General features: G+C 31.7%; 1 protein-coding gene across 2 annotated transcripts in view; it reads right to left on the bottom strand.

Annotated features, from left to right (window-relative positions):
• LOC142332709 (calcyphosin-like protein) overlaps positions 1–27,289 on the bottom strand; it is a 170,276-nt gene that overhangs the window by 80,663 nt on the left and 62,324 nt on the right. For both annotated transcript variants that reach the window (XM_075379288.1, XM_075379298.1), the window contains exon 2: positions 16,440–16,588. In XM_075379288.1, the coding sequence (XP_075235403.1) occupies positions 16,440–16,588 (149 nt within the window). The remainder of the gene's footprint in view (positions 1–16,439; positions 16,589–27,289) is intronic.

The following is a 27,289-nucleotide window of genomic DNA, read 5'->3' as shown; positions in this document are numbered from 1 at the left end:
TTGCGAGGATGGGCGTCGGTGTTGAGGCACGGGGACTCCTCATCCCCTGAGCCCAAAGGCCCCTTCCGGGGCTGTGTAATGCTTAATCGCCGACCCAGCGCCGGAAGGGTAATCCGGTGAGATAGAGGTTTTATTTGGTAGGGCGCAAGCATACATACGCACTTTTAGAAACATCTTGAGAAACCTGTTAACGAGTCCGACACACTGTCCGTAAATTGGATTCCTCAGACTCATCGAAAACAAAAAACAGCATGCCTATCGACAAAGTTTGTGTTTGTCTCTTGGACCGCACAAAATGAAGTATTTACTATTTGGACCTAAAATATATGGTGACTCCTGCAGTAGATAATTAGTGTAATTTAGTCCAATTTCCCATTTTATGGGGTAAAATACCAAAGTGATTGGGGTAATTATGAGATCATAGAAAAAACATTAATATTTTTAAATAAAAAAATGTAAGTTCTAAATCATAAAACGTAAATATAAATGAGTGTAAATCATAATTATGGGTACAAAACCTTAGATAAGAAGTTCTGAACGATTAAAAATAATTTTTTTTTAATTTAATAAAATATGAGAGTTTTTTATTAAAAGCTTTTATTTAACTCACTTTAGGAATAATCCAATCTTGCAAATGCTGAATCTTTTGATCTATCGTATGAAAATTAATGAAATTTGGTACACGTATGTAACTTCGATGACAATACAGCACTACGGTGTCGGAATTTGATATGACCCACCTCCCACGCCCCCACGCGCTACCCCTACGCTAAATTCATGCATTTAGTTGAAAATTTTCATTTCTCATGAACTATCGTATGAAAATGATTGAAATTTGGTAAATTTATGTAACTTCGATGTGTAAAAATAAATATTTTTACTTTTTTTTTGTCTTAAAAAAAGATACAAAAAAACAACAAAAAAATTACAAAAATATATTTGAATACATATAAAAAATTCTATGAATTTCCTCCTCTATGAATCATGAGACCTTGCCGTTGGTGAGGGGGCTTGAGTGCTCAGGGATACAGAGTAGCTGGACCGAAGGTGCAACCATATCGGAGAGGTATCTGTTGAGAGCCAGACTAAGGAATGATTCCTGAAAGAGGGCAGCAGCTCTTTCAGTAGTTGTTAGGGGCGTGAGTCAGGACGACTTAAACGGCCGTATCAACATCACTCAGTCCTCTGAGTACTGCGCAGCTGAAAGCAATGGAAAACTACAGCTGCTTTTTTTCCAAGAAAATGTGGCTCTCTGCATTTTCACATAGCAATAATGGAGGCGCCTTCCTTGGTAAAATATTCCGGAGGTAAAATAGTCCCCCGTTCGGATCTCCGGGTGGGGACTACTAAGGAAGGGGTCACCAGAAAATTAAAAAATAACATTCTACGAGTCGGAGCGTGGAATGTTAGAAGCTTGAAAAAGGTTGGTAGGCTAGAAAATTTAAAAAGGGAAATGGGTAGGACAAATGTGGATATAGTAGGAATTAGTGAGGTTCGGTGAGAAGAGGAAGGCGACTTTTGGTCAGGTGATTTTAGAGTAATTAACTCAGCGTCAAATAATGGGCAGGCAGGAGTAGGTTTTGTGATGAACAAGAAGATAGGGAGGAGAGTGGAGTATTTCAAAACGCATAGCGATAGAATCATTGTAATAAGGATAAAATCAAAACCTAAACCGACAACGATTGTTAACGTCTATATGCCTACAAGCGCCCATGATGATGATGAGGTAGAGTGTGTATACGAAGAGATTGATGAAGCAATTAAACACGTAAAAGGAGATGAAAATTTAATAATAGTTGGAGATTGGAATGCAAGCATTGGAAAAGGCAAGGAAGGAAATATAGTGGGTGAATACGGGCTGGGCAAAAGGAATGAAAGAGGGGACCGACTTATAGAATTTTGCACGAAGTATAATTTAGTAATTGCCAACACCCAATTTAAAAATCATAATAGAAGAATATACACTTGGAAAAAGCCAGGCGATACTGGAAGGTATCAGATAGATTATATCATGGTTAAGCAAAGATTTAGAAATCAACTCGTTGACTCCAAAACTTACCCTGGAGCAGACATTGATAGCGACCATAATTTGGTGATAATGAAATGTAGATTAGGGTTTAAAAACCTGAAGAAAAGGTGTCAGATGAATCGGTGGAATTTAGAGAAGCTTGAGGAAGAGGAGGTAAAGAAGATTTTTGAGGAGGACATCGCAAGAGGTCTGAGTAAAAAAGATAAGGTAGAAAATGTAGAAGAAGAATGGGAGAATGTTAAAAAGGAAATTCTTAAATCAGCAGAAGCAAACTTAGGCGGAATAAAGAGAACTGGTAGAAAACCTTGGATTTCAGACGATATATTGCAGCTGATGGATGAACGTAGAAAATATAAGAATGCTAGTGATGAAGAAAGTAAAAGGAACTATCGGCAATTAAGAAATGCTATAAACAGGAAGTGCAAACTGGTGAAAGAAGAGTGGATTAAAGAAAAGTGTTCAGAAGTGGAAAGAGAAATGAACATTGGTAAAATAGACGGAGCATACAGGAAAGTTAAGGAAAATTTTGGGGTACATAAATTAAAATCTAATAATGTGTTAAACAAAGATGGTACACCAATGTATAATACGAAAGGTAAAGTTGATAGATGGGTGGAATATATTGAAGAGTTATACGGAGGAAATGAATTAGAAAATGGTGTTATAGAGGAAGAAGAGGAAGTTGAGGAGGACGAAATGGGAGGAACAATACTGAGATCTGAATTTAAGAGAGCATTAAAAGATTTAAATGGCAGAAAGGCTCCTGGAATAGACGGAATACCTGTAGAATTACTGCGCAGTGCAGGTGAGGAAGCGATTGATAGATTATACAAACTGGTGTGTAATATTTATGAAAATGGGAAATTTCCATCAGACTTCAAAAAAAGTGTTATAGTTATGATACCAAAGAAAGCAGGGGCAGATAAATGTGAAGAATACAGAACAATTAGTTTAACTAGTCATGCATCAAAAATCTTAACTAGAATTTTATACAGAAGAATTGGGAGGAGAGTGGAAGAAGTGTTAGGAGAAGACCAATTTGGTTTCAGGAAAAGTATAGGGACAAGGGAAGCAATTTTAGGCCTCAGATTAATAGTAGAAGGAAGATTAAAGAAAAACAAACCAACATACTTGGCGTTTATAGACCTAGAAAAGGCTTTCGATAACGTAGACTGGAATAAAATGTTCAGCATTTTAAAAAAATTAGGGTTCAAATACAGAGATAGAAGAACAATTGCTAACATGTACAGGAACCAAACAGCAACAATAACAATTGAAGAACATAAGAAAGAAGCCCTAATAAGAAAGGGAGTCCGACAAGGATGTTCCCTATCTCCGTTACTTTTTAATCTTTACATGGAACTAGCAGTTAATGATGTTAAAGAACAATTTAGATTCGGAGTAACAGTACAAGGTGAAAAGATAAAGATGCTACGATTTGCTGATGATATAGTAATTCTAGCCGAGAGTAAAAAGGATTTAGAAGAAACAATGAATGGCATAGATGAAGTCCTACGCAAGAACTATCGCATGAAAATAAACAAGAACAAAACAAAAGTAATGAAATGTAGTAGAAATAACAAAGATGGACCGCTGAATGTGAAAATAGGAGGAGAAAAGATTATGGAGGTAGAAGAATTTTGTTATTTGGGAAGTAAAATTACTAAAGATGGACGAAGCAGGAGCGATATAAAATGCCGAATAGCACAAGCTAAACGAGCCTTCAGTAAGAAATATAATTTGTTTACATCAAAAATTAATTTAAATGTCAGGAAAAGATTTTTGAAAGTGTATGTTTGGAGTGTCGCTTTATATGGAAGTGAAACTTGGACGATCGGAGTATCTGAGAAGAAAAGATTAGAAGCTTTTGAAATGTGGTGCTATAGGAGAATGTTAAAAATCAGATGGGTGGATAAAGTGACAAATGAAGAGGTATTGCGGCAAATAGATGAAGAAAGAAGCATTTGGAAAAATATAGTTAAAAGAAGAGACAGACTTATAGGCCACATACTAAGGCATCCTGGAATAATCGCTTTAATATTGGAAGGACAGGTAGAAGGGAAAAATTGTGTAGGCAGGCCACGTTTGGAGAATGTAAAACAAATTGTTGGGGATGTAGGATGTAGAGGGTATACTGAAATGAAACGACTAGCACTAGATAGAGAATCTTGGAGAGCTGCATCAAACCAGTCAAATGACTGAAGACAAAAAAAATAAAAAAATAAAAAATGATTTTTTAAAGAAGCTTTTATTTAACTAATATTAATATTAACATTAATAAAAAAAGGAAACAAATTAGAAAAACCCTCTAAAAAGTAAAAAATAAAAATTAAATCAAATTGAGAATTTTAAACAAAAAAATATAACAAATATAAAACTATTAATATTAACAAATAGAAAATGCACTGAAAAGTAAAAAATAAATTACGTAAATATATAATAAATAACCAATAAATAAATGCAATAATTATTAAATTTTAAAATTAAAAGTAATGAAAATATTTAGTTAAATAAAACGTGGCGCAGTTTTTATAACAATGTTTTCGAATAAGTATTTATAGACATTTGCTGTATTTTAAAATATATTTTTTGTTTAATGAGGTTGTTTAGTATATGTATATACTTTATTTATCTGTAATAAAATAACTCCCATCAAGTTAATCGTAATTATGAATTCATTAAATACAAATTCATAATTAATTAAAATGAAACTTTTAGCGGAAAGAGTGCGTTCAATTTGGCTTAGATTACAAGCAGAATTCGAAGATGAACTTCAACTATGCGGGAACACGTACAAAGAAAGAGAGTGGATGCATTTTCCCAGATTGTTACTTGTAACTAGTCAGTCTCAACTGGAGAGGTTCCAGCAGACCTTTCCGCCTCCTCACGTCGTTATTGAAAATGAAAATGAAGATTAATTGTTGGAAAAATAAATGTTGTGTTGTTTTAAATAAATTACAAAAACTGCGCCACGCTTTTATTTAACTAAATATTTTCATTACTTTTAATTTTAAAATTTAATAATTATTACATTTATTTATTGGTTATTTATTAGATACTTATATAATTTATTTTTTTACTTTTCAGTGCATTTTTATATTTATTAATATATTAAATTTTTTTTGTTTAAAATTCTCAATTTGATTTAATTTTTTTTTTTTACTTTTTGCAGGGTTTTTTCTAATTTGTTTCCTTTTTTTATTCATTGTAGTATTGTAGTAGGAGAAAAAATTAGGTAATTTATGTAAGAAATATCTTTTATAACAAAATATGTTATGAAAACATTTTTTTTTTTAATGTTAAGCATTTTTTTCACAACTTAATTGTAAAAATCTATGTTAAAGGTTTTTTAGCATTTCATAGATTTATGGTACTTTTAACATAAATAAATGTTAAAAATATTTATATTAACGTTAAATTTGTACATACATTTAACATTTTAACATATTAATGTTATTATTCGTATATTAATACCAATATTAAAATATATATGTTTTGAATAAAAAATAAGACTGCCTCTTTAAAATTAATATTTTTAAAGTAAGTAAACAATTTATAAAGCATATTGCTTCAATATTTATAATAGGAAAAAACAATCGGAAATTATGGTGGCGTAAATAATAAAGTGGTGTTCTTAATATAAAAGAGAAGCTAAGGTATTCCCAATAAAAATAAAAAGTGGACAGATAAGAGTATACAAGTGCATGTGTGTCGCCCGCGTACACACATACATACGCGCACGCGCGAATTCAAATCCATCGCTTTTAATGTCTGTAATGTAATCAATAAAAGATTCTTACGGATATTGTTATTTTAATTCTAATTTTGTATTCATTATCACTGTTATTTTACCAAAAAGTACATAAAATAGATTTTCTGATAGATAATAAATAAAATAAATTTTGACTGAAACTATTGCTTTAGAACCAATATGACGGACCTGGGTAACGAATTTCTTCCGATTAAGAACGAAGAAAGAAAGAAAAAATAATGGAAAGAAGAATCCAAAAGGACCTAAAACGGATTTTTTTCTCAGTCTAACAGGTCCGTTTAACAATATGGTTTTTGTAATACAGACAGTGGCACTTCCAAACGCTGTTATTCAACCGGAAGAGTTACCAGACAGGAATAAGAATTTATAGGAAAACGTAAGGGCGTGGGCTATGAAAAGTATTACGCTTCAAAAATTAAATGGATGAGGAGGGTACTGGTTCTGCAGACCAGGGGATACAAATACTAAACCCACCAGGTTGGTCTAGTGATGAACGCGTCTTCCCAAATCAGCTGATTTGGAAGTCGAGAGTTCCAGCGTTCAAGCCCTAGTAAAGCCAGATATTTTTACACGGATTTGAATACTAGATCGTGGATTCCGGTGTTCTTTGGTGGTTGGGTTTCAATTAACCACACATCTCAGAAATGGTCGAACTGAGAATGTACAACACTACACTTCATTTACACTCATACATATCATCCTCAATCATCCTCTGAAGAATTATCTTAACGGTAGTTACCGGAGGGTAAACAGGAAAAAGAAGGGGATACAAATACTGCCAGGGACTAGCAGAGATAGTAAGTAGTTCGAGGCCGTGTTCGGCATAGTTAAAATAACAAGCAATAACAGAGAGTAGTTTCGCAACCCCGAGTTCGAAGCCGTTGCGGTGATGGCGAAATCAACAAGCTTGTGGTAACAACGAGTGAAGAGTACGTCAGGAGTAATCCTGCGTGGACAGTGGTGAATACAGGAAGTTGTTCGGTAAGTTATCAGTAAACAGTAGTGAAAGTGACAGTATTCTACTCATTCATAAAATGTTGGGTAGTTCTGTTGTAAACAGTAAAAGTAATAATATTTTGCAAAAATTAAATTGTATGAACTTTAGACTTTTCTATTATCTAGTTGTTGAACCAATATTAGGTTCCAGCGATCATTATAACGTTTTAGTAAATCGGACTGTATTCTGGTTTTTTATAATGTCATTATTATTATTTTTTTTATGATCACTGTTATAATTATTTTTATTATTTATTTTGTTTTTATGTCTTTAGGATACTAAATTGTATTTATAAGAAATTTATAGTTTGTTTGTCTCTCAATATCCTGGTCTAACCGAGAGCACGCCATACCATCTAAAGCATAATTTAATAGCTATTTAAATATTTCTAGAAAAAAATTCATATTCTTGTTAAATGTTAATTTTTTTAAGGTGTTTATTGAGAAAAAATACCAAATATTTCCTGAAACACGAAGCAATGTGCGGAATACGTTTTTGATTTTTTTTTTTTTTTTTGAGAGTGAATTTCAACTGTTTGACTATTTTTTTAAAAGTGGACATTATTCTTCATTTAAATTTAAAAATATTTCTAAATAAAAAATTACTATAATTTTTAAGCCAAAACATGAAATTGATGTATTTCTATCTTATAAATTCATGTAAAAGAGGCAAAATTAAACTAAAATTCATAAAACTGCTAATTTTATAAAAATAACAGCTGATTTTATTTTTATATCAAGTGTTCACATACCTCTATCGATCATCATAAGAAGTAAGATTTAAAAATAGTAGAATGAATAAAATTAAATTAATAAAGACAGATAAAAATAGCGTAAGCATGTCTTGCATACATTTATTTGCTAATCAATTTTTACTCTCGATGGATCGTTGAGAGATATATTAAAAGTGATTAATTCTTAGCAGCAGAATACTCATACATGTTTTAAAACTAAAACTAATCTTAGAAATGAAAATTAATATTAAACTAAAAATATACCATAACGGGTTAAAAATAAAATATAAGCAAGAAGCGAGTTAAAAATGATTACAACCTTCATTAGCAAAATAATAATTTGACATTAAAATAGCTAATTAATAATTTCTATAAAATAAAATTTAAATTTAATTATACATCTATAAATACTTAATTCATGATAATGGTGATAAAAGATTCTGACAATATTAACATTTTACAAAGAATAATCAATTTCGATAATGAAACATTTTTCAAGGATGTTTTCAAATAAAAATAAATATTAAGTATAATAGAATAACAATATATGAAATATTCATAATACTCTGCACTGCTCTTTGTAAAGTAAATAAAGTCAAAAATTTCATTAATGGATGTATAATAAATAAATGGTAGTTTTTAGCAGTTATCTTAATTATTTTAAATCTTTAATGTTTTGAAATTAATAATGATGACGTTATCATTTGAAACTCGTTTTTCTTAATTATTTGAATTAGATATGTATGCATGTTTTTTTATTAAATCGTAGGTTACATACGTTTTTGTAATGAAGAATTTAGAATGTGGCGTAATATGTTGAAATTAAGTAACTAGTACAGAGTAGAAAAGAATGGAGTTGTGCATCAGGCCAATCTAAAAACTGATAATGGAAAAACTAAGCATTAATTTAATCTTTTGGATATTTATTTGCTGCATTTGGTTGATTTCCAGTAATAAAATACTTTCTACATTTACGCTGCTTAAGAAAATATTTTTGACCAAGTTCATTCATGAAGATTTAAGCCATATGCTATTCCTTTCAGGTATATTATAACTGATGATTAGTGTATTAGACTCCAATATAAACCTTCTGTTTATATATTTCAGTAAATGAAAAAACTAAGTATGTCTAAACTCAAATAACTGCAGTCATACTGATTTCATCTCTTATATATTCATTTATCTTTCATTGTAATGGCTAATCCCTTTGTGCGTGACAAAAAAGCCACTTCTCAATATCAGAAAAGTTTAAATTTATTACAAAAAAAAAAGATTTTTCTTGATTAAGATGAATGCTACGACTCAAAATACCTTAATGAAGCATTCAATTATCTCCAATATATATTATCTTCGGATTTTATAGGGGTATTCAAAAATTAGTATTTTTTTTTAGAATTTAGATTCTTTAATAAAATCTATCCTGTCAAAAAGGCCAGGGGATTTAGAACAGCTAAAATACAGCAGGGCTCAAATTCGATGAAATGTCTTAAATATTTTGATATTTAAAATCTAAACAGTTTTTTTTTAAGAATGTTTTAATTATCACAATACTACTTTTTTTTCTATTTTAGGGAGCTATGGTAAATCTAAAAGACAAGGTAGCCTGAACCCCTTGGTCGATATTAATGTAAGTTTTTAACTTGCTTATAAGTAGAAGATATTTTGAAAAAAAGATTAAAATATCGCAATTTTTAATTAGGTCTATTCTCTAAGGTAGTAAATTATAAGCTTTGCTACTGATCACAAAATCATATCCCAAAATTTCATGGATGCTTGATAGATTATTTTTTTATATTAGTCTTTGTTGCTTTCTTTTTTAATAAGTAGGTATTAATACTATCACAAAGCGGATAATATTTGCGTTATAATAACAAATGTTAACTTTAAAAAGTTATTAGCAATGAAGCAGAAATTAGGGAAATATACGTGTAGATAGGATGGTAATTCCTGTATAGCCTAAGACAATCCGAAAAAGTAACCTTTAAAACAGTGAAGATATTTTCCAGTGGTCTCAAAGGTTCTACTGAAAGATTCTGTACCTTTTTATAATATTTTTTTCGTATTTTTTTCTTTTTTTATCAAATTACATATAAAAAAGCTACATTATGTACTATACCATGTACTATACATATTCTAGGGAATAATATATTTATATTATTCCCTCGATAAAAAGGCTTTCTAATTTTTTTTTTTTCATAAGGGGACCCTTATGAAAAATGAAACTAAATAACATCCATCATGATAAAAAAATGAATAAATGACATTTAATTTAACCTTCTACAGCTGAAAAATTTTGTAGTTTGTTAGGCATAAAAATCAAATATAAAAAGAACTCTGAAAAGCACAGATAAACTAGGAAAAATAGACAATAAAATCCATAAAGTTCAATCAATCCTCACTCACTCAGTCGTACGTAGTTTATTTCTTTATCACTTAAACCAGAAACTTGGAAAATGGACAATAAATTTAAATCCAAATTTGACACTTCAAAATTAAATAAAAATTCCAAAATAAGACTTTCCAAAGTTTCGAACAGGTTAAAACATTTTAACAATTAATGTGTATATATATAAAACATTTTGAAATTTATTTATGTTCCATGTGTTTAAAAATATTTCATTCCTTACATTTAGTTAGTTCTAACTGCAAAATTATTCAGAGGCCTGAAAATTCTAGAGAAAGTATGATTGTTTTGAAGTATGCTTCTTGAAAATTGGATATAATTTATAATTCAACTGATGTTACAGATTATTTTGAAGAAAGTTTTACGCAAAATATGTAACATTTAAAAGAGTTTTTTTTTTTTGTTCTACAGTGACAGTTTTTATTTAAAATCTAATGTAAATTCGCTATATGAAATGAACTGCTGGCAACTCACAGGATCATAAAAACATATTGTTACGTTTTCATCCCCTCTTGCCATCGGGTGCTGAAACCTAGCGGTGGCTAGGATGCCAACGGCAAACTATGTTTGCCAAATCGAGCACTGTATGTAGCGTCTTCTAACCAGTCTGCACTCATACCTGACCCAAGGCGGTCGCATCCGGATGGACTCTCTCAATTCTTGTTCGGATGAACATTACTTTAAGTTTTATTTAGTTTATGTTTGCTATCTTTAACGTTAAGTTATAAGTAACAAGTGTTGTGTTACAAAATTATTTTAAACCGTCAAGACGGCGTACATTTAAACAATCCTTTAATAATCAACAAGGTGTTGCCTTCATTCATCACCTATGAACACACAGTCCACCCTTGCTCTAAAATCTACCGCAACGCTGTTAACCAAGGGCGTCCCGTCGACGTCGCAACACATATTTCAAATAAAATTAACAAATAGCATGAAAATTTGTTATCCAGCAGAATAATGAATACTTTTAGAACTTAATTGAAAAGTATTTCGCTTATAATGAAAAGGGAGATTAAACATTTTGATTAAAATATTTCATCAGAATCATTTGTAATTATGAAAACGCAAATGAATATTACCACGCTAACTTTTAATTAAATTAACAAACTATCAAATTCAATTAAAACAAACCCTGAAACTGAGAAGATTGTAAACTATAGGATATTTGATCTAAGTACGGTCTTCTATTCGTACTATATTAAATTACATTATCCCTAAATGTGTGTCGTTATTGCCTATGAAAGAACTATTAATTTTAAAAAGAGTATATTAATTTTTTCTTACCAAATAAATATATAATAATTTCTATTCTTTGTTAATTACAATTGTTGAAGATAAATATGAAAATAAATTTGTTATTTCGATTCTAAAAATAGATTATGGATATAGCAATTTGTATTCAGCTATGTAGTAACAAAGCCAAGGGAGAGATTAATAATTATTTAATTTTGTTACTCACGCATAAGAAGTTTCAGCTGTAAATAATTCATTAAACTCTATGTCTATCTGTTTTATATCGATAACAGCTTTAATTTTGGGACTGACAGTTATCTTTTGTAAGCTACCTTTAAGCACCACCAAACTTTTACAAGACAAAACGTTATTACTAGTACCTTATCGACTAATGTAAACCTTATTTTTTATATTTGAAATGACTGTACTGAGCTTGCGCGTTTTAAGTCAAGATCAAATTGGCAACATCAGTATCTCCATAAAGATGAGTCCATAAGTTGTTTCTTGAACTCTAATCGATCGATTTTTATGAAATAAAAAGAAAACAAGAAATCACGGTTACGCTGCCATTAATTTATATTAATTTCAATCTCTTATTAAGAAAAAAAATAATCTAACTTGAATCGTCAATCCGAAGAACCACTACTCTTTTTTTCTGTTTAGCCTTCAAGAACGATATGTATGAATGTAAATGAAGTGTAGTCTGAAGTGCAGTCTCAGGAGGACCATTCCTGGGGAGCTCTACTGCATGTTTCTAACTGACTTCTTTTAATCTACATTGAAAGAAATAGACCTAGCCGATGTTATTTCCAGCAGACTGGCGCTAAAAGCCACACGAGAACAGCTGCATTATTTTGTGAAATTTCCCAGAAGTCGTAATCTCGTGAAATGGAGATAGCAAAAATTTGACACACGAAGATTTTTCTAATTCAATAATATTTATTGATAAAGTGACGTTTATGTTAAATGGCCATATGAATAAGCAAAACTGTCAATATTGGAGCGATAATAATCCCAGGTGGATGTTGGAAGGTCATACACAGCAACCTCAGAAAGTGAAATTTTGGGCGGGAATCGTTGGTCATTCTTTGTAGAGCCTTTTATTTTAGATTACAATCTTACAGGAGATGCTTACTGCTACTTGTTAGCCGACTGGATTTTACCAACTATCCGGGAAAATATTGTACAATAATTAAACAATAACTCATGGTTTCTGCAAGACCATCTCATTATTATCTAAGGGCACGGTAAATTTTAAATGAACAATTTCCAAATCGTTTGATAGGTCGTAGGGAAGCCGTAGAATGGACTGGCAGGTCCCCAAACCTCTCTCCTCTAGATTTTTTGGGGGTAACTGAAAAATAATGTTTACAAAACAAAACCTGCAGACATTGACGAATCGAACAGAAGAATAATTTACGAATTTGTTCGTGTACCGCCGGACACGATACAACAAATTATAAATGGATTTTACTTGAGGTAAGCCCACTGCCAAGCTGCAGAGGGGAAATATTTTGAACATTTATTGTAGAACATATCCTTTCAAAATTTGTTTCATTAGTAATTTACGATCGAAAACATTTATTTAAAATTTTAAAATAAATATTATAATATTTAAAGTAAATAATATCAGTTGATACAGCAATTTGTTGTTAATTATTGGTTATTGTTTATTATTCTTAATATGATAGCACTGTTTAAAGTTCGTTATTGTATGCATTATGAATATTAAATGCAATAAAATTGTTCATGCAGCTCGTTTTACCTCGTTTTATTGTTAACATGATTTTTCCGTAATTGAAAAATTTGAATGCTTATAACACGATAACAAAAAACCGGCTTACAGCATTGTTTTTCCTGTAAAATTTTAAATCGAAATCATGAGTCACGTGTCCACCTTCCTATTTAAAAAAATTAAGTTTGATTCAATATGGCGGATCCAAGATGGCGGACAAAAATTGAAAACCCACCATAATGTAGATTTTTTTTGACTACATAGAACCCCATTTCTTTCTACCTTCAAGTACCTCTCAGATATGCAATATAAAACTGTTTTCATACTAAAATATCACCCAGTCTTTATACTGTTTAATGTAAAATTATCAATTATATATAGTTAGATTTATTCAAAATATTTCTGAAATCCCAAGCATGATCCACGTTTTTAGTTAGATTTCATAAGAAAGCTACCTATTGTAATGAGTACCATGATTCGTCTTCCGGTAATCAACATGTCTTCGCATTTCACATCCCCCAGACCCCAAAATCACTGTCAGTTTAAAAGTTTACATATATATATATATATTTCACTTTCTTGTGGACACGATAACTGCCGTAATTTTGCGGCAATCACTTTCAAATTGATATATAAAATATAAAGACCCAAATTCTCGATCGAGTTCGTTAATGGGCAAAATCGGACCATGGGGGTGGAAATGGGAATTCTTTTTTGGCTTTTTCAAAAAAGCAAAATATCGTTATACTTTGTTATTAAGTAAAATATGGAATTCGTTTAAAGTTCCTACTATTCTTTGGGTAAGGACCTAAAACTTATATAAATAAAAATTTCGATATCACCAACCACTGGCCCAGGGGGTGGAAAAAACGGGGTTTCAAAGACAAAAAAAATCATACCTCTCTTAATAAGCACAGTATCGAATCGGTTTAGAGTGGTTGTTAGTCCTCTAAACTTTACCTAAAACTTTTATCTGAAACAATTTTTGATGACCAACGCTTACAGCAAGGGATGACTGACTAAAATGTTGCTGGAATTGTGATGATGGAGCTTGTCGTATGCTCACCATACACCTTTTTTTCACATGCAACCATTGTCATTTTGAGTAAATTTGAAGTTTTTCTTATCTTTAAGGTGGAAATCTTTTTTATTCCCTATTTATCATCAGTGAAATCTACCTCCACCTTTTGATGTGCCGAAAGGGATTTTTTATTTTCATACATTTTTTCATTTCTTGTAATTGTATATAAAAATATATACAATTACAAGTATATATATATATATATATAAATATATGTGTGTGTGTGTGTGTGTGTGTGTATTAAAAATCTTTATTTGATTTACCAAATAACAAAGCATCAGATTTATTTGAAAGTAAATAAAGGTCTTTTTTTATTGTGTTGAGATAATGTATACATTGCTTTGTTATGGAAAGATTTTATCACTGATTTGTTGTTTTACATGATCCATCTTAGTCTTTCTTATGACTGTAATGCTTGTATAACATGTGAGATAAAAGTGGATTCACTTAAGAGATGCTTTCTGTGTGAATTATGTTGTTCACTGTATATTAAGTCCCTTTGGAGAAAAGAGTGAAGGTATCACTGGTAACTGTACCAGCATTTTTGCCTTTCACTGGTGTGCTTATCCAGCATTTTTGTACGCTAATATTGCTGATATGCAACCATATATTTTCTCAGTAAACAAGAAGAGAGAAAATACATAACTTCTTCCATATCCTACACAGGTTACCTATAGAAATCACCTACCTAACACTGCATCATGGTTACAGTATCTTAAAATATTTACAGATGAAAACTTTGATATTTTACTTGTTTTTATAACTTTTTTGTAATTTCATTACAAATATAAAAATCATGGAAAACTTTCTTAGTTCAGCACTTCCCTGACTTCTAACAGAATCACCCTACATTTGGTAGTTAATTTTCACATCCTTCCAACACATAATAATTTTGATTCAGCAGTTTTTATTTAAATTCATTAATTTTTAAAATAATGTAATATGTATCTCATATCAGTAAGGAGAGTGCAGTAATAGTTTACAAATCTGTGAAAATATTTTCTACATTTAAATTATATTCATTGATCAAGAGGTTTAACTGATATTTTGTTTTTAGAAGCGTAGAATATGTATTTATCTGTTATGATTAAACTTAGGCATGTGATTTTTCTTCTATTTCTTTGTCTGGATAAGGCTTTCAGGGTCGGCCAAAATTTAACAAAACATCTTCTCACTCTGTCCCACAACTACTCGTATTTTTCTATTTCTTCCACAACCATTCTCTTCTTTTTTCTTACCTCCCTCTAGTGTTATCCATAACTTCATCCAGTCACTTTTTATGAGTCACTGAACTGATATCTCCCCTTGACCTTCCAACCTCCCAGTTATATCATTTTCAGTGCTGTTCTTCACTTAAATGAACAATTTTGCACTGCTCATCCATCAAAATTTATTTATTAGTTCTCCATTCCTCAGTAATCTCTTATTGTCTCATAGCGATTTCTTTTTAAAAATACTTCTAAGAAGTTTATTTTAATCATTTGTGCTGTACTTTCCTTTCATCTTCAGTTATTAATGTAAGATGTTTATTAGTCAAACTCCTTAAGTAGTACTTCTTTATACTCTCTTAGAATCTTCCTTAAATTATACCAGCTCCTTTATGCTCATAAAAACATCTTGCAGTTTGCTGTCTTTATATCCACTTGCAAACACCACATAGAACTATCTAAAACTTTTTATTTGTTCATTCACTTTATTTATTGTTTATTTTTTCATGTAGAAATATTACTGGAAACTTAATTTAGAATGAAAGATCTTGATTAAATAAAAATGAAGTTTATTTTGTGATTTATTTGTAAAATTATATTCACTTTTAATGTTATCTTTAAATTCAGTCTTTTACATATTACTTTCAACAGAATCATATTAGTCTAAACATAATATTTCCTAATGCAAATAAACAACTATACTAAATGATTGTTAAAAAAATTGAAAAATGCCAAAGGCTATAGTTTTATTGAAAAACTGAAGACTACCAAAGACTAGAGTCAAAAGTCAAGTTCAGAAATTTTACTTAAAATCTAAACCTAGATAACAATTTCTGTTTTTAAACAATCATCCATCAGTAAACAGAGGAAATGAACTCTTATGTATTAATTTTTAAATGTTTATAAATTTCTCACATATACTTCTTACTCAGTGTCTATACAGTAACTATTTAGCAATCAAAATGGCTGTATAATTTTTGATCGTAAATTATCATTTTTACCTTAATCTAATTTTCCAATTTATATTTCCAGTTTTTTTAATATTATTATTATTATTGTTGTTGTTGTTTTGTTATTTATGTACATTAAACCTATATTACACAATTTTTTATTCTGTAAATTTATTTTTATCTTAATTAAGTTTAAGTTTTCAGGATAATTATTATGGATATGAATCATATCTTTGTATAAAAAAATCAAATGAACAAAAGAAATATTCGTCAATAAATAATAAGAAATTTTACCTTCCAAGTGCCATAATACCGGCTGATCCTCTTGCAAGACATAATAATCTTAATTTTTCTATTGGATCGGTTGTTACTGCTGCCTGTCTTTTGGAACTATTCATCATTTCAGCCTCTTGGCGAGTAGTTGGTGACTGTGTCTGCATCATCTATTAAAAAGAAAAAAAAACAAATTCTTGTTACTGGTATAAATTAAAAATATTACCAATGAAAAAAAAATATAAAGAAAATAAAAAATTGTAGTTAATAACAAGAAGAAATAGATGAAGACCAGAAAAAAATAGAACAAGTTGGAGGGATTAATAACCTTGGAAGTTCAATTAGTAATGATAATGTAACAGCACCCTAATAAAAATCTGATGTGGGCCCCACATGACTTCCTTGTATGCATTAAATTACATACAATTTTTTTTTTTAATGAAAAGTCATAAAATTTTATTTCATTAATAATTTCTGATATTTTTTAATATTCTTTTTTTTATTGTTATTATTGAATAATAATTTATTATAATTTTTTTACAATCAGAGGTTAATAATTATTAATAAATCAATATATTTAAATTATAAAAAAAAAGTTAAAAAGAAAAAAGACGATGAAGTCTGATTCGAACCGATGTGCCTTCCCCTTCTAAGATCCAAATATTTCATTAATTAAGATTTCATTTGGCTATAACTCTGGAACTAATGAAAATAAGTACCATTTATGACATATTGAAAAGCTCTCAGTAAGGGCTTATTACTGCAGTTATGAAAAAGTCCAAAATCCAAAAAAATTTGGATTTTGGCTTTTTTGGTTACTTTTGGTTGTCACTTGCAATCAAAAAGGGAGGTGCACAACTAGATGCTACAGCAGTTCTAAATCCAAAATTTCAACATCCAATAACTAATCATTTTTGAGTTATGCGAGATACATACAGACATCATGCCAAAACTAGTCAAAATAGATTCAGGGATGGTCAAAATGGATATTTCCATTGAAATCTGCAAACCGAAATTTTTCGCGACCACAATACTCTCTTTACTTCATACAAGGAAGTAAAAAAGCTGGAATTTGGGCAATGAAGAATGCTTTACTAAAAAGAAGGAGCATTAGCTCCTTCGTTCAAATCTTTATTGACAGTGACATGTATTTATTTGTCAATGTCAATAAACACGTAAGAAAAAGAATAGAAAAATGTATATGGAGTGTGATGGTGTATTCAGTAGAAAAAGAAAATTTTCATAATTTCTTTCCATTCAGGATAGAAAATAAAAAGAAACTGAAAGAATATAAAATATACCTGTATAGGAAGATAGAAAAAGTAATGAATTATTAGTAAGATGAAATAAATAATAGGTAAATAATGAAGTTTGTTGAGATCAATAAAGAATAGAAACAGGAACTGTTATTGGATATTTTGAGGAGCTGTAAATTTTTATTTATTAAGAACCTTGATACAGAATATTTTTTAAAAAATTTGATGATCGAAGATTGTTTACCAGTTTCAAAAATAAATAAAATAAAATTTAAAAAATTTGACTATCAAGATTGTAAAAAATTATGGATTAAAATGGACAAATACAGAAATAAGATTAATATTGTTTTTTTATATCACAAACTAAATAAAGGCCCTCAAAAGTGGCCTAACACTACTAAAGAATGGCTGTCCACATCAAATATGCTACACTAAAATTAGTTACACTTTCTTAATATTTAATTCAGGGTGTTAGATGCAGAATGTCTTCAAATCAGAAAAAATGGACTTGCTTCTGACCATATGTAGGTCTATTTCATACTTGATTAGAAGATACTACAGTACTATAAGATAAATCTGTACAATAAACTGCAACTTTACACAAAGCTAAAAATTAAGTTACTATAATTTCTTTCATGTAAAATATACTATTCACTTTGGAAATAATTTTTTAGTAGTAATTCTGCATTTAATTTTATTTTGTATCTAATTGATGTATATGTCAATTCCATGTTTATATATAAATATTTAAAGATATTGTTCGTAAACAAAATTTCACATAAAAATATGTCTAGGACCGCTTTGTTTTTGAATTACGGCTAGGAAAAATATTTCATCTAGATTTTTTTTCTAAACGTCAAATAAATAGTGGTATACTAAAACCTAAACCTCTTCTGATACAAATTATTGAGAAAAATTAATTTTATATGAAATGTTACACGAAAAATTAAAAAAAAAATCGTACCTCCAGTAACCTATGAGAAAATTGTTATAAAACCCCCAAAACTGGAGTCTATAAACTGCATTTTTTGGTTTGAAAAATTTAATTTGGTAAATTACCAATAGCTAAATAAAACTAAAAGAAAAAATTCTGAAGAATTTAATTGTGAAAACGTTGATGTAATCAAAGTCAATAAAATACATAAGTGTTCATAACATCGAAGTGACATTGGAGAGCTGCACGCCCTTTTCCTGGCTTCAGGGGCAAAAAAAAAAATACCTGTAACTCGGCCCAGAAAACTCCGCTGTAAAAACTGACCAGGCCATAAGCACACCGGACCCAAATAAAGGATTTCTAGCGAGAAGAGTAAGATTTGGGGATTTTCTCGGGGGAGTACAAAAAAAAAATAATAATTGACTAAGTCCAAAATCGTTCACGAACGAATCGTAGACCTATAAAAATGTTTACTCATATAATTCAGTTCTATGATCCTAGGGGCATGCTTAAAAAAAAAATAATAATAAAAAAAAATTCGCTTATAAAATACTTAACTTTATATAATAGAAAATTAAATTAAGTATAGTTCACAGATCAATCGTACGATTCACTGGAATTTAATTAAAAGAAAGTTGGTAACACTGCCAATACATGTCTTTTTAACAACTTCTTTGCAGGGGTAGCCACTCTTGGAATTTAACTTAGGACATAAAATGGCCGCCGGAAGCTGTCCTACGAGCACGTGGTGAAAAAGTCACAAAAATGCTAATTAAAACTATTTAACTTAATTTAAGCAGCGATTCTCACTAATAATTATAACTAAACAACTAATATTATTATTATTATTATTATATAAATAATAAACACTGTATCTTAGCCTGATAAACCCACAATATTAAAACTAAGTTCACCTTAACCTCTTTCGTCACGTGGTTTTAGGTTTAAAAATTATATAACTATATAACTTTTGAACTAACGGGTCGATATTCAAAATTCAAACACCAAATTGTACAGAGTAACAAACTCTAGCACCTAAACACAAACTAAACACAATAAAACACCTTTTTACCACCGAAAAACTTTATAACATGCAGGAGCACAATATACAGCTGTTGGCACCTCGAGTTTCCCGCCTTTCCTTCATCTGAAAAAATCAGTTATTTATTAAGTTCGATTTTTAAAATTTTTTTATCACTGGCTCACAAGCATTTAAATCAAGTAATAAAATCGAATTTTAATAATTCATGGACCAGGTTTCTAAACCGGAAATAAAATTATTTTTTTTAAAGAGCTGCACTATGTTATTCATTTTTAATATACAGAGTGTTCCATATAAAACGCAACCCATCAATCACTCATCCATGAAATTTCAAAAGTCAAGCTTACTCCCCTACTCGTTACTGAAATGGACTCGTCCAACATCTGAACATCGCGGCGACGCAGTAGAACACTACCGATAGTAACAACAATGCAATCATAACGTTCAGTTTAATGCTAGAGACAAGATGGTGTTTTCGCTACATGAACGTGTTTTAATTGTTGAGTCGTACTTCAGTACAAAATAAGTGGTTGCAGGGCAAGATTTGTTTCGCCATAAGTACCCAGATAAACCAGCTCCTAACAAAACATCAGTATTAAGGTTAGTCGCAAAATTTAGAGAGACCGGTTCTGTTAATAACAAGGAACACAAAAGATCTGCGTCAGTGTTGAATACAGATACAGTCACTGAAATCAAATACCGATTACTGGTCTCGCCAAATAAATCGATCAGACGTTTGTCTGCTGAAATTAATTTGTCTAAATCAACCGTTCATCGAGCGACCAAACAATTACGACCTTATCGCATTCAAACGGTTCATCGACTTCTTGAGCCCGACAAAGAAAAACGGCTACAATATTGTCAACGGTTCCGTCGATTTCTGCGTGAGGGAATTAATGTTATGGATTCGTTATTTTTCACAGATGAAGCACGGTTTCATTTGGACGGCTACGTAAACAGCCAAAACAGTAGAATTTGGAGTGCTGAAAATCCCCACGTTTATCACGAAAAACAATTACACCCGCAGAAGTTGGGCGTGTGGTGCGCGATATCGCAGAAGAAAATAATCGGTCCTATTTTTTCGAGTACACCATTAATGCAGAACGATATCAGGATATTTTATTTCAGTTCATCGCACTGTTGGAAGAGTAAGACAGGAGTAATACTGCTGCTGGCTACAACATGACGCTGCGACATCGCACTACGCAGGTTCAACTTCTGATTTCATCGAGGAATTCTTTGGTAATCGTGTTATCGGTTGAGGCTTATGGCCACCATGATCTCCAGATTTGACTCGGTGGATTTTTTTCTATGGGGTTACCTCAAAGAAAAAGCCTACAGCAACAAACCACGAACACTTGAACAATTGAAAGTCAATATTGAACAAGCTGTATTAAATATCCAGCCACAAACTTTGAAAAAAGTTGCAAGAAACGCTGTAAAAAGAATTGAAGCTTGTATTCAAGAAGATGGCGGCCACTTCCAACATTTACTCTAAATGGAAGGTAATGGATGGTAATAATAAAAATTACAGTTACATTTACACATGCCTTTTTATTATTTCAATACCTACCAATATAAGGTTGGGTTGCGTTTTATATGGGACACCTGTATATAAAGTCCTTGAGCATTTTCTTCTACAAGCATTTGGATTTTCAAGAAAAAAAGACCTTTTAAAAACGGACCCGGTAATCTCACAACGTTGCTCTCTCCCATCAATTTATTTAACTTTATTAAAAGTATTCCGGACTATAATTCATTACGATGATAAAAAAGCGATTACTCGACAATTTTGAAATTCATTAAAATTTTCTATTTTTTCAGTTTGTATGATCTTTTTAAAAAATATTCAGTAGTGTCAAATATATTATTAATATTTTTAGTTATTGTTTCATATTTTAAGCTTTCAAATATCCGATTTCAAAATGATTTTTCACATCTAGGGATCTTTTATTTCCATTTTCTAAACCATTATGTTTCTCAAAATCAAGCAACTTTCCAATTAAATGAATGATAATTCATTCAAACAAATTGATATTATATTTCCTAACTTATTTTTCCATTCCATAACATCGTATCACATTATCTTTCGAAAAAATATAATAACATTGAACACTTGATGTCTTTATTTTTCCTGTGACCAGTTTAGATTTTAATCTAATTTGTGACCAAATTTTTTACTTTAATTTTTGGCCAAATTATTAAATATTAACTTTTGATAGTATGTGAAAATCCCTCATACTTGAGTTAAAGTATCTGTAAAGATAGAGTTGCAAAATTCTTCCTTTTGAAAGAGCTCACACAATTTAATAAATTCGTTTAACGAATTATTAATACGCCTATATAAGTAATGTTACCAGTAGTAAAATAATTGTCATTATGAGACATATTTATTGTGATTTGTCCATTCATTATATAAGATATAATATTTTTTACGATGCTTAATGTAATTATCATTTACAACATAAACGTACATACAAACAAAAACAAACATATCAGTAATAATAATAAGAAACTAATCTAAGCGAAAATCAGATGTAAAGATTTTAAGATTTGACTTTTACAACTTTACAAAAAACTTTAAAAGAGATACTGAAAAATGTAAAACCCAGATTATCAAAACTAAAACTGCAAATTCTAACAAAATCAAAAAGGAAGATTTTAAATAATCATGTTCTAAGCGTTCTCAGAACAGTTTTAGAAACTGACAAATATTTCGATAGAACGCTTTAAAGTCGTTAGGATTAAATGTTAATCCATTTATGAAAAACAACTGATATAGTGTTTAAACCAGCGTTTCTCAACCTTTCAGTAATTGTGACCCAATTTTGAATCACAGTTTTCATCGCGCCTCCCTCTCATACAATAATAATGTATTTTGATGATAAACTACGCTACGACCTTAATTACAAACCTTACGAATTACCAAGAATAAGTAAATTTATTGATATTTATCAACACCGATTCGCTGCATTGGCAAAACCAGAATTGATGCCTCTCTATTGCTCTCTGTCTTACGTCCACCATATCGGATATTCTCGCGCCTTCGCAAGAAGTTCCGATTTGTCTCGAACACTCTGGAACGTCTGCGCGACGTCTGCGCAAACGTATTTAACTGCTGCACCTCGTTCAATTCCACCCAGTCACAGTCGAGTCGATCCTTCTATCGCTACCGAATATTTTTTTTTCTTCTGTTTGACCTCCGGAAACACCGTCAGGAATTACTTCAAAGGATGAATAAGGGTGATAGGTATGAGTTTAAATGAGTTGTTCTCTTGTACAGTCTCAGGTCGACCAGTTTTCAGATGTGTGATTAATTGAAACCCAACCACCAAAGAACACCGGTATCCACGATCTAGTATCCAAATCCGTTAAAGAAGTAACTGCCTTTACTAGGACTTGAACATTAGAACTCACGACTTCAAAATCAGCTAATTTACGAAAATGCGTTCACCACTTGACCAACCCGGTGGGTAACGCTACCAAATATATCGTGAATGTGTATGCTGTAATTTGCGTGTTAATTTGCAAATCGTGGTATTAAATATTCACGGCAGTAGATTTTTAGAGAATCATGGGTAAATCTTTAAGTGGGTGTAAGCGAGCATTATTATAGTGAAGCACAACAACTGCACAGATGAGCGTGATTCCGAAAATAAAATCAAGAATACTTAAATTTTGAGTTTACCAGTACTTGTGAATGAAGAAGAAAGTCCCCTTGTGTCATTTGCTCAAAACTTTCGCAGCAGACAGCATGAAACCTAATAAATTTAAATGACATTTGGAAACACTTCATAGGGAGTACGTTAACAAACACCAAGAATTCTTCAAATTAAAATTAAAATCGTATGAAAAGCAAACATCATTTTAAAAAAAAGTTTGTGAATAAAAAACTTTACTTGCCTCACAAAATTTCATATAAAATAGCCAGATATAAAAAGCTTCTGACACCACTGGTGAAGGGCTTACTTTACCAGTTGCAATTGAGATTGTAGAAACTATGTTTGGAGATAATTTTGCCCAAAAAATGCAGTCCATACCTCTATCAAATGATACTACTGCCCGTCGAATTTGTGATATAGCTGAAGATGTACAGCATCAGCTTTTCGGGAAGTTGCGTGACAAATTGTTTTCAATTAAGCTTGATGAGGCAACAGACAACAATGAAGATGCTCATTTCATTGCCTATGCTTGATTTTGTGATGGTATATCAGCAGTTCTACTTTTCTGCAAACTAATAGAACTCAAAACAACAGCACTCGCATTATTTGCTATCTTAAATGATTATATAAATGAGGCAAACGTAGAGTGGAAAAATTGCATCGGAATATGCACCGATAGTGCTTGTTCAATGTCTGGAAGAATTCAAAGTATAAAAACACTTAAGAATCAAAAATCTCCAAAATGTGTCTGGACACATTTCATGATCTACAGAGAAGCACTGGCTTCCAAAGAAATGAATCCTGGTATGAATATTGTGCTAACGACGGTTGTAAGCATAGTAAATTATACAAAAATGAGACCCCTGAAACCAAGAATGTTTTCTGCACTTTATAAAAACATAGGTGCAGTACATTCAGCGTTACTATTTTACTGCAAGAGAAGACGGTTATCACATGGGAAATTTTTTCAACGTGTTTGTGAATTAAGAGATGAAAGTGCCATTTTTCTAGAAAATTTTTTTAGAATAGTCATGTACAACAAATACTTATTAAATAGTGAAAGCTACAATCTCCTGTTCAGCAACCAGTACATTTCCTTAAAGTTAATATTCAGTTGTTTCTTCTTTTCTCTTACATGGACCTTTCACGTCAGAAGACGATTAAGATGGTTTCTGTACACTTCCAGCATGCAATATGAAAATGTCATCGAGGTGGATCCGTGGGCTGTCTCCTTTCCTGATTGCGTATGTCAGATGATTCGACTTCGCCTGAATAACCTTAATATGCCATCTAGATAGCCATCCGTTGATTTGGTCCAATTCATATTGTACTTTACTTGAAGCTACAGTTGGGTCAACATCGAACAGCCAGAAAGCTGTGTCATCAGCAAATGAATCGACAATGACATAGCCCGTTGTCAGAAGGTCCGCTAGGAAGATGGAAATAAAGCAGGTCCTAAAACCGAGCTGAGAAACTCCCAACTTATTGACAAAGAATACTGGCAACTCCTTATTATAATTGATCTGTAAAAAAAACCCTCCATGTAACTATGCAGACACAAGTAATACGGTTGTGGTATGGCCTTTTTTACTTCTATAACAGGCCAGGCAGCCAGACCAGCTAAACATCCATAAAGGCAGCCGATGAGTACAATTCATCTCCTCAAGTCACTTGCTGATAATTATAACAAGTCTATTTGGGCTTGCTCAATAGTCGAGTGACCACCTAGTTAGTAGATCTGATGATCAGTAAAAACATGACCACGCTCAAGAAAAGGCCACAGCCTCTGAAGTATAGGTAGTATAAAAAAAAAATTATAGACAATTTTGTCTAATAAGCAGTTTCTACCAACTTAGAAACTTTTTCTACTAGGTAGAAAAAGGGTAGAAAATACCTAATAGACAAAATAGGTATTACCTATTTTGAAAAAATAGGACTACCTATTAGACAAAACAGGTAATAAACTTATCAGTCTAAATGAAGATACCTCAGGAACCGGTTTACCTGGTTCAGAAACCACAACCATTTGTGAAACCATCCACTCCGTCAGAAAGTACATACTGCGCAGGATGCCAATAAACAGACGTGTTACATACATGATAGCTTTGAAAGAAAGCATAAGAAGCATTTTGTTAGTAACTACGTTAAAGCCTGAAACCTTCTGTGAATCCTGCTCCTTCCTGATCTCTTGGAGAACCTCTGATGATGAAAATAGCCTAACAGGAAAACTCAGAGGAATCGAGCTGCACAAGAGTTTGAGAACCTCCTCCTCGGCAGTCTCCCGTATATCAAGTGGCTCAAAGACCTTTCTCAGGTAAGCAGCGAATTGGTCAGCCTTCTCTCCAGCATTCTGAGCCCATGACCCATCCAAGATCTTCAAAAGAGAAAATGAAGGTGGATGCTGTTGAAAATTCTTGGTGGCTCTCCATAGGTAGTAGCTTTCTCTATGTGAAGGAGAAAGATTCCATTTAAAAAAAAAAATTTTTAAATTCAACCTACGAGCAGCCCTGTTCAAGGATGTCTTATCTGCTGGACTCCTGAAATATTTCCATCACCTCATAAGCCTCCTTTTAATAGCATAAGGTCTATTATCACCTTCTGATAGTCTGTTCCTCCCAGCCGCTCATGTCCAATTACAGTGTCGAGTGCCAGGCAGCTTCTTGTAAGATTGAGGTCAAATACTGCACCACATTTTCAATATCAGCAAAACATTTAAATTGTACTAGTCCAACCTGCTCATCCTCTACCTAGCTTTAATAGAAGTCCCAATCGGTCCTGGTTTTATGAAGAACAGACGTTTTCTTTTCCTTATCACCGTCTTACTAATGGTAAGCAGAACAGGGGAATGATCAGACGTTAAATCGTTTCTGTTTCTAATCTCAGTACAGTGATGAATTTCCTGAAGCGACATAGAAGTCCAAAACGCCTGGATTCTTTATCGGATCCGAACGCCAGTAAGTTGATTTATAACCCATCACATTGTGGTGCATGTTAACGATGCAACCCTTTAAAATCCTCCCAGTATTATTTATTAGTTGTGAGCCCAAAAGATGATGTTTTGCGTTCCAGTTACCTTCTAAGATAAAACAGGATCCTAGCGTTGAAAAACTCAGATAATGAGTCATCCTTGATGATGTGGCGAGAAGAAGTAAATTGCCAACAGTCTGAGAGATCCAAGCCAGTCTAGGATCTCAACTGTGATTGCCTGTATGTGATCTGACCCGTAATCGGGTAGTCGCTGCTTTATTGCATTTCTGATTAACACTGCAGTACCTCCATGCGCTCTGCAATCAGGATGACTAGTTGTGGTTACTGAATATCTATGAAGAAATTAAGTATGACTAGTGAAGTGTATCTCAGAGAGCTCAATTTTAAATAATGATTTGACCGTTATTAAAGCTTCTAGTTCCTTTCCTCGACCAGTGAAACCATTGATATTATAAGTAACCACCCTTAGAAATCTAAACATCAATAGACTTTGCTGATAATCTTAGTAAGTAAGACCATTAGATTCTCTGCTGCATTAGAAATTATACGTTATAAGTCAGTTTTTGTAGTTTGTCTTCAGTATCACCATAGATGTTGCGCTCAATAGACACTGTATAAAATCGAAGATAAAAGTGCAGTGGGATCCCTAGTCGTTTTTTTTACCTAAAGAAGGGAAATATGCATTGGCCAAGTCAAAGAAAGCGCTCCGTTTGCTCCGAGTCTCGAGTGGAGTAGGATTCTTCATAGTAGCTTGTACCCTTTGTATCTGTTTTCTGTCCAGGATTTCCTAATAAACTCTGTACACTCTGTAGTTAGCGGGATGGTCTGACTGGCATACCACACAAGTACCCGAAGTATTTCTGCCTTTAGAACAATCTGCAGTTCTATGGCTCGCTGCACATTTAACACAAAAGAAAGTATTCATGCAGTTGTTCTTTGTGTGGTTGGCCATACTGTTGGCATCACATACACTGCACCAATCCAGGAGG

This window comes from Lycorma delicatula, chromosome 1, assembly GCF_047948215.1.
Source record: "Lycorma delicatula isolate Av1 chromosome 1, ASM4794821v1, whole genome shotgun sequence".
NCBI lineage: Eukaryota > Metazoa > Arthropoda > Insecta > Hemiptera > Fulgoridae > Lycorma > Lycorma delicatula.
This window is presented reverse-complemented; position numbering and strand designations above follow the sequence as displayed.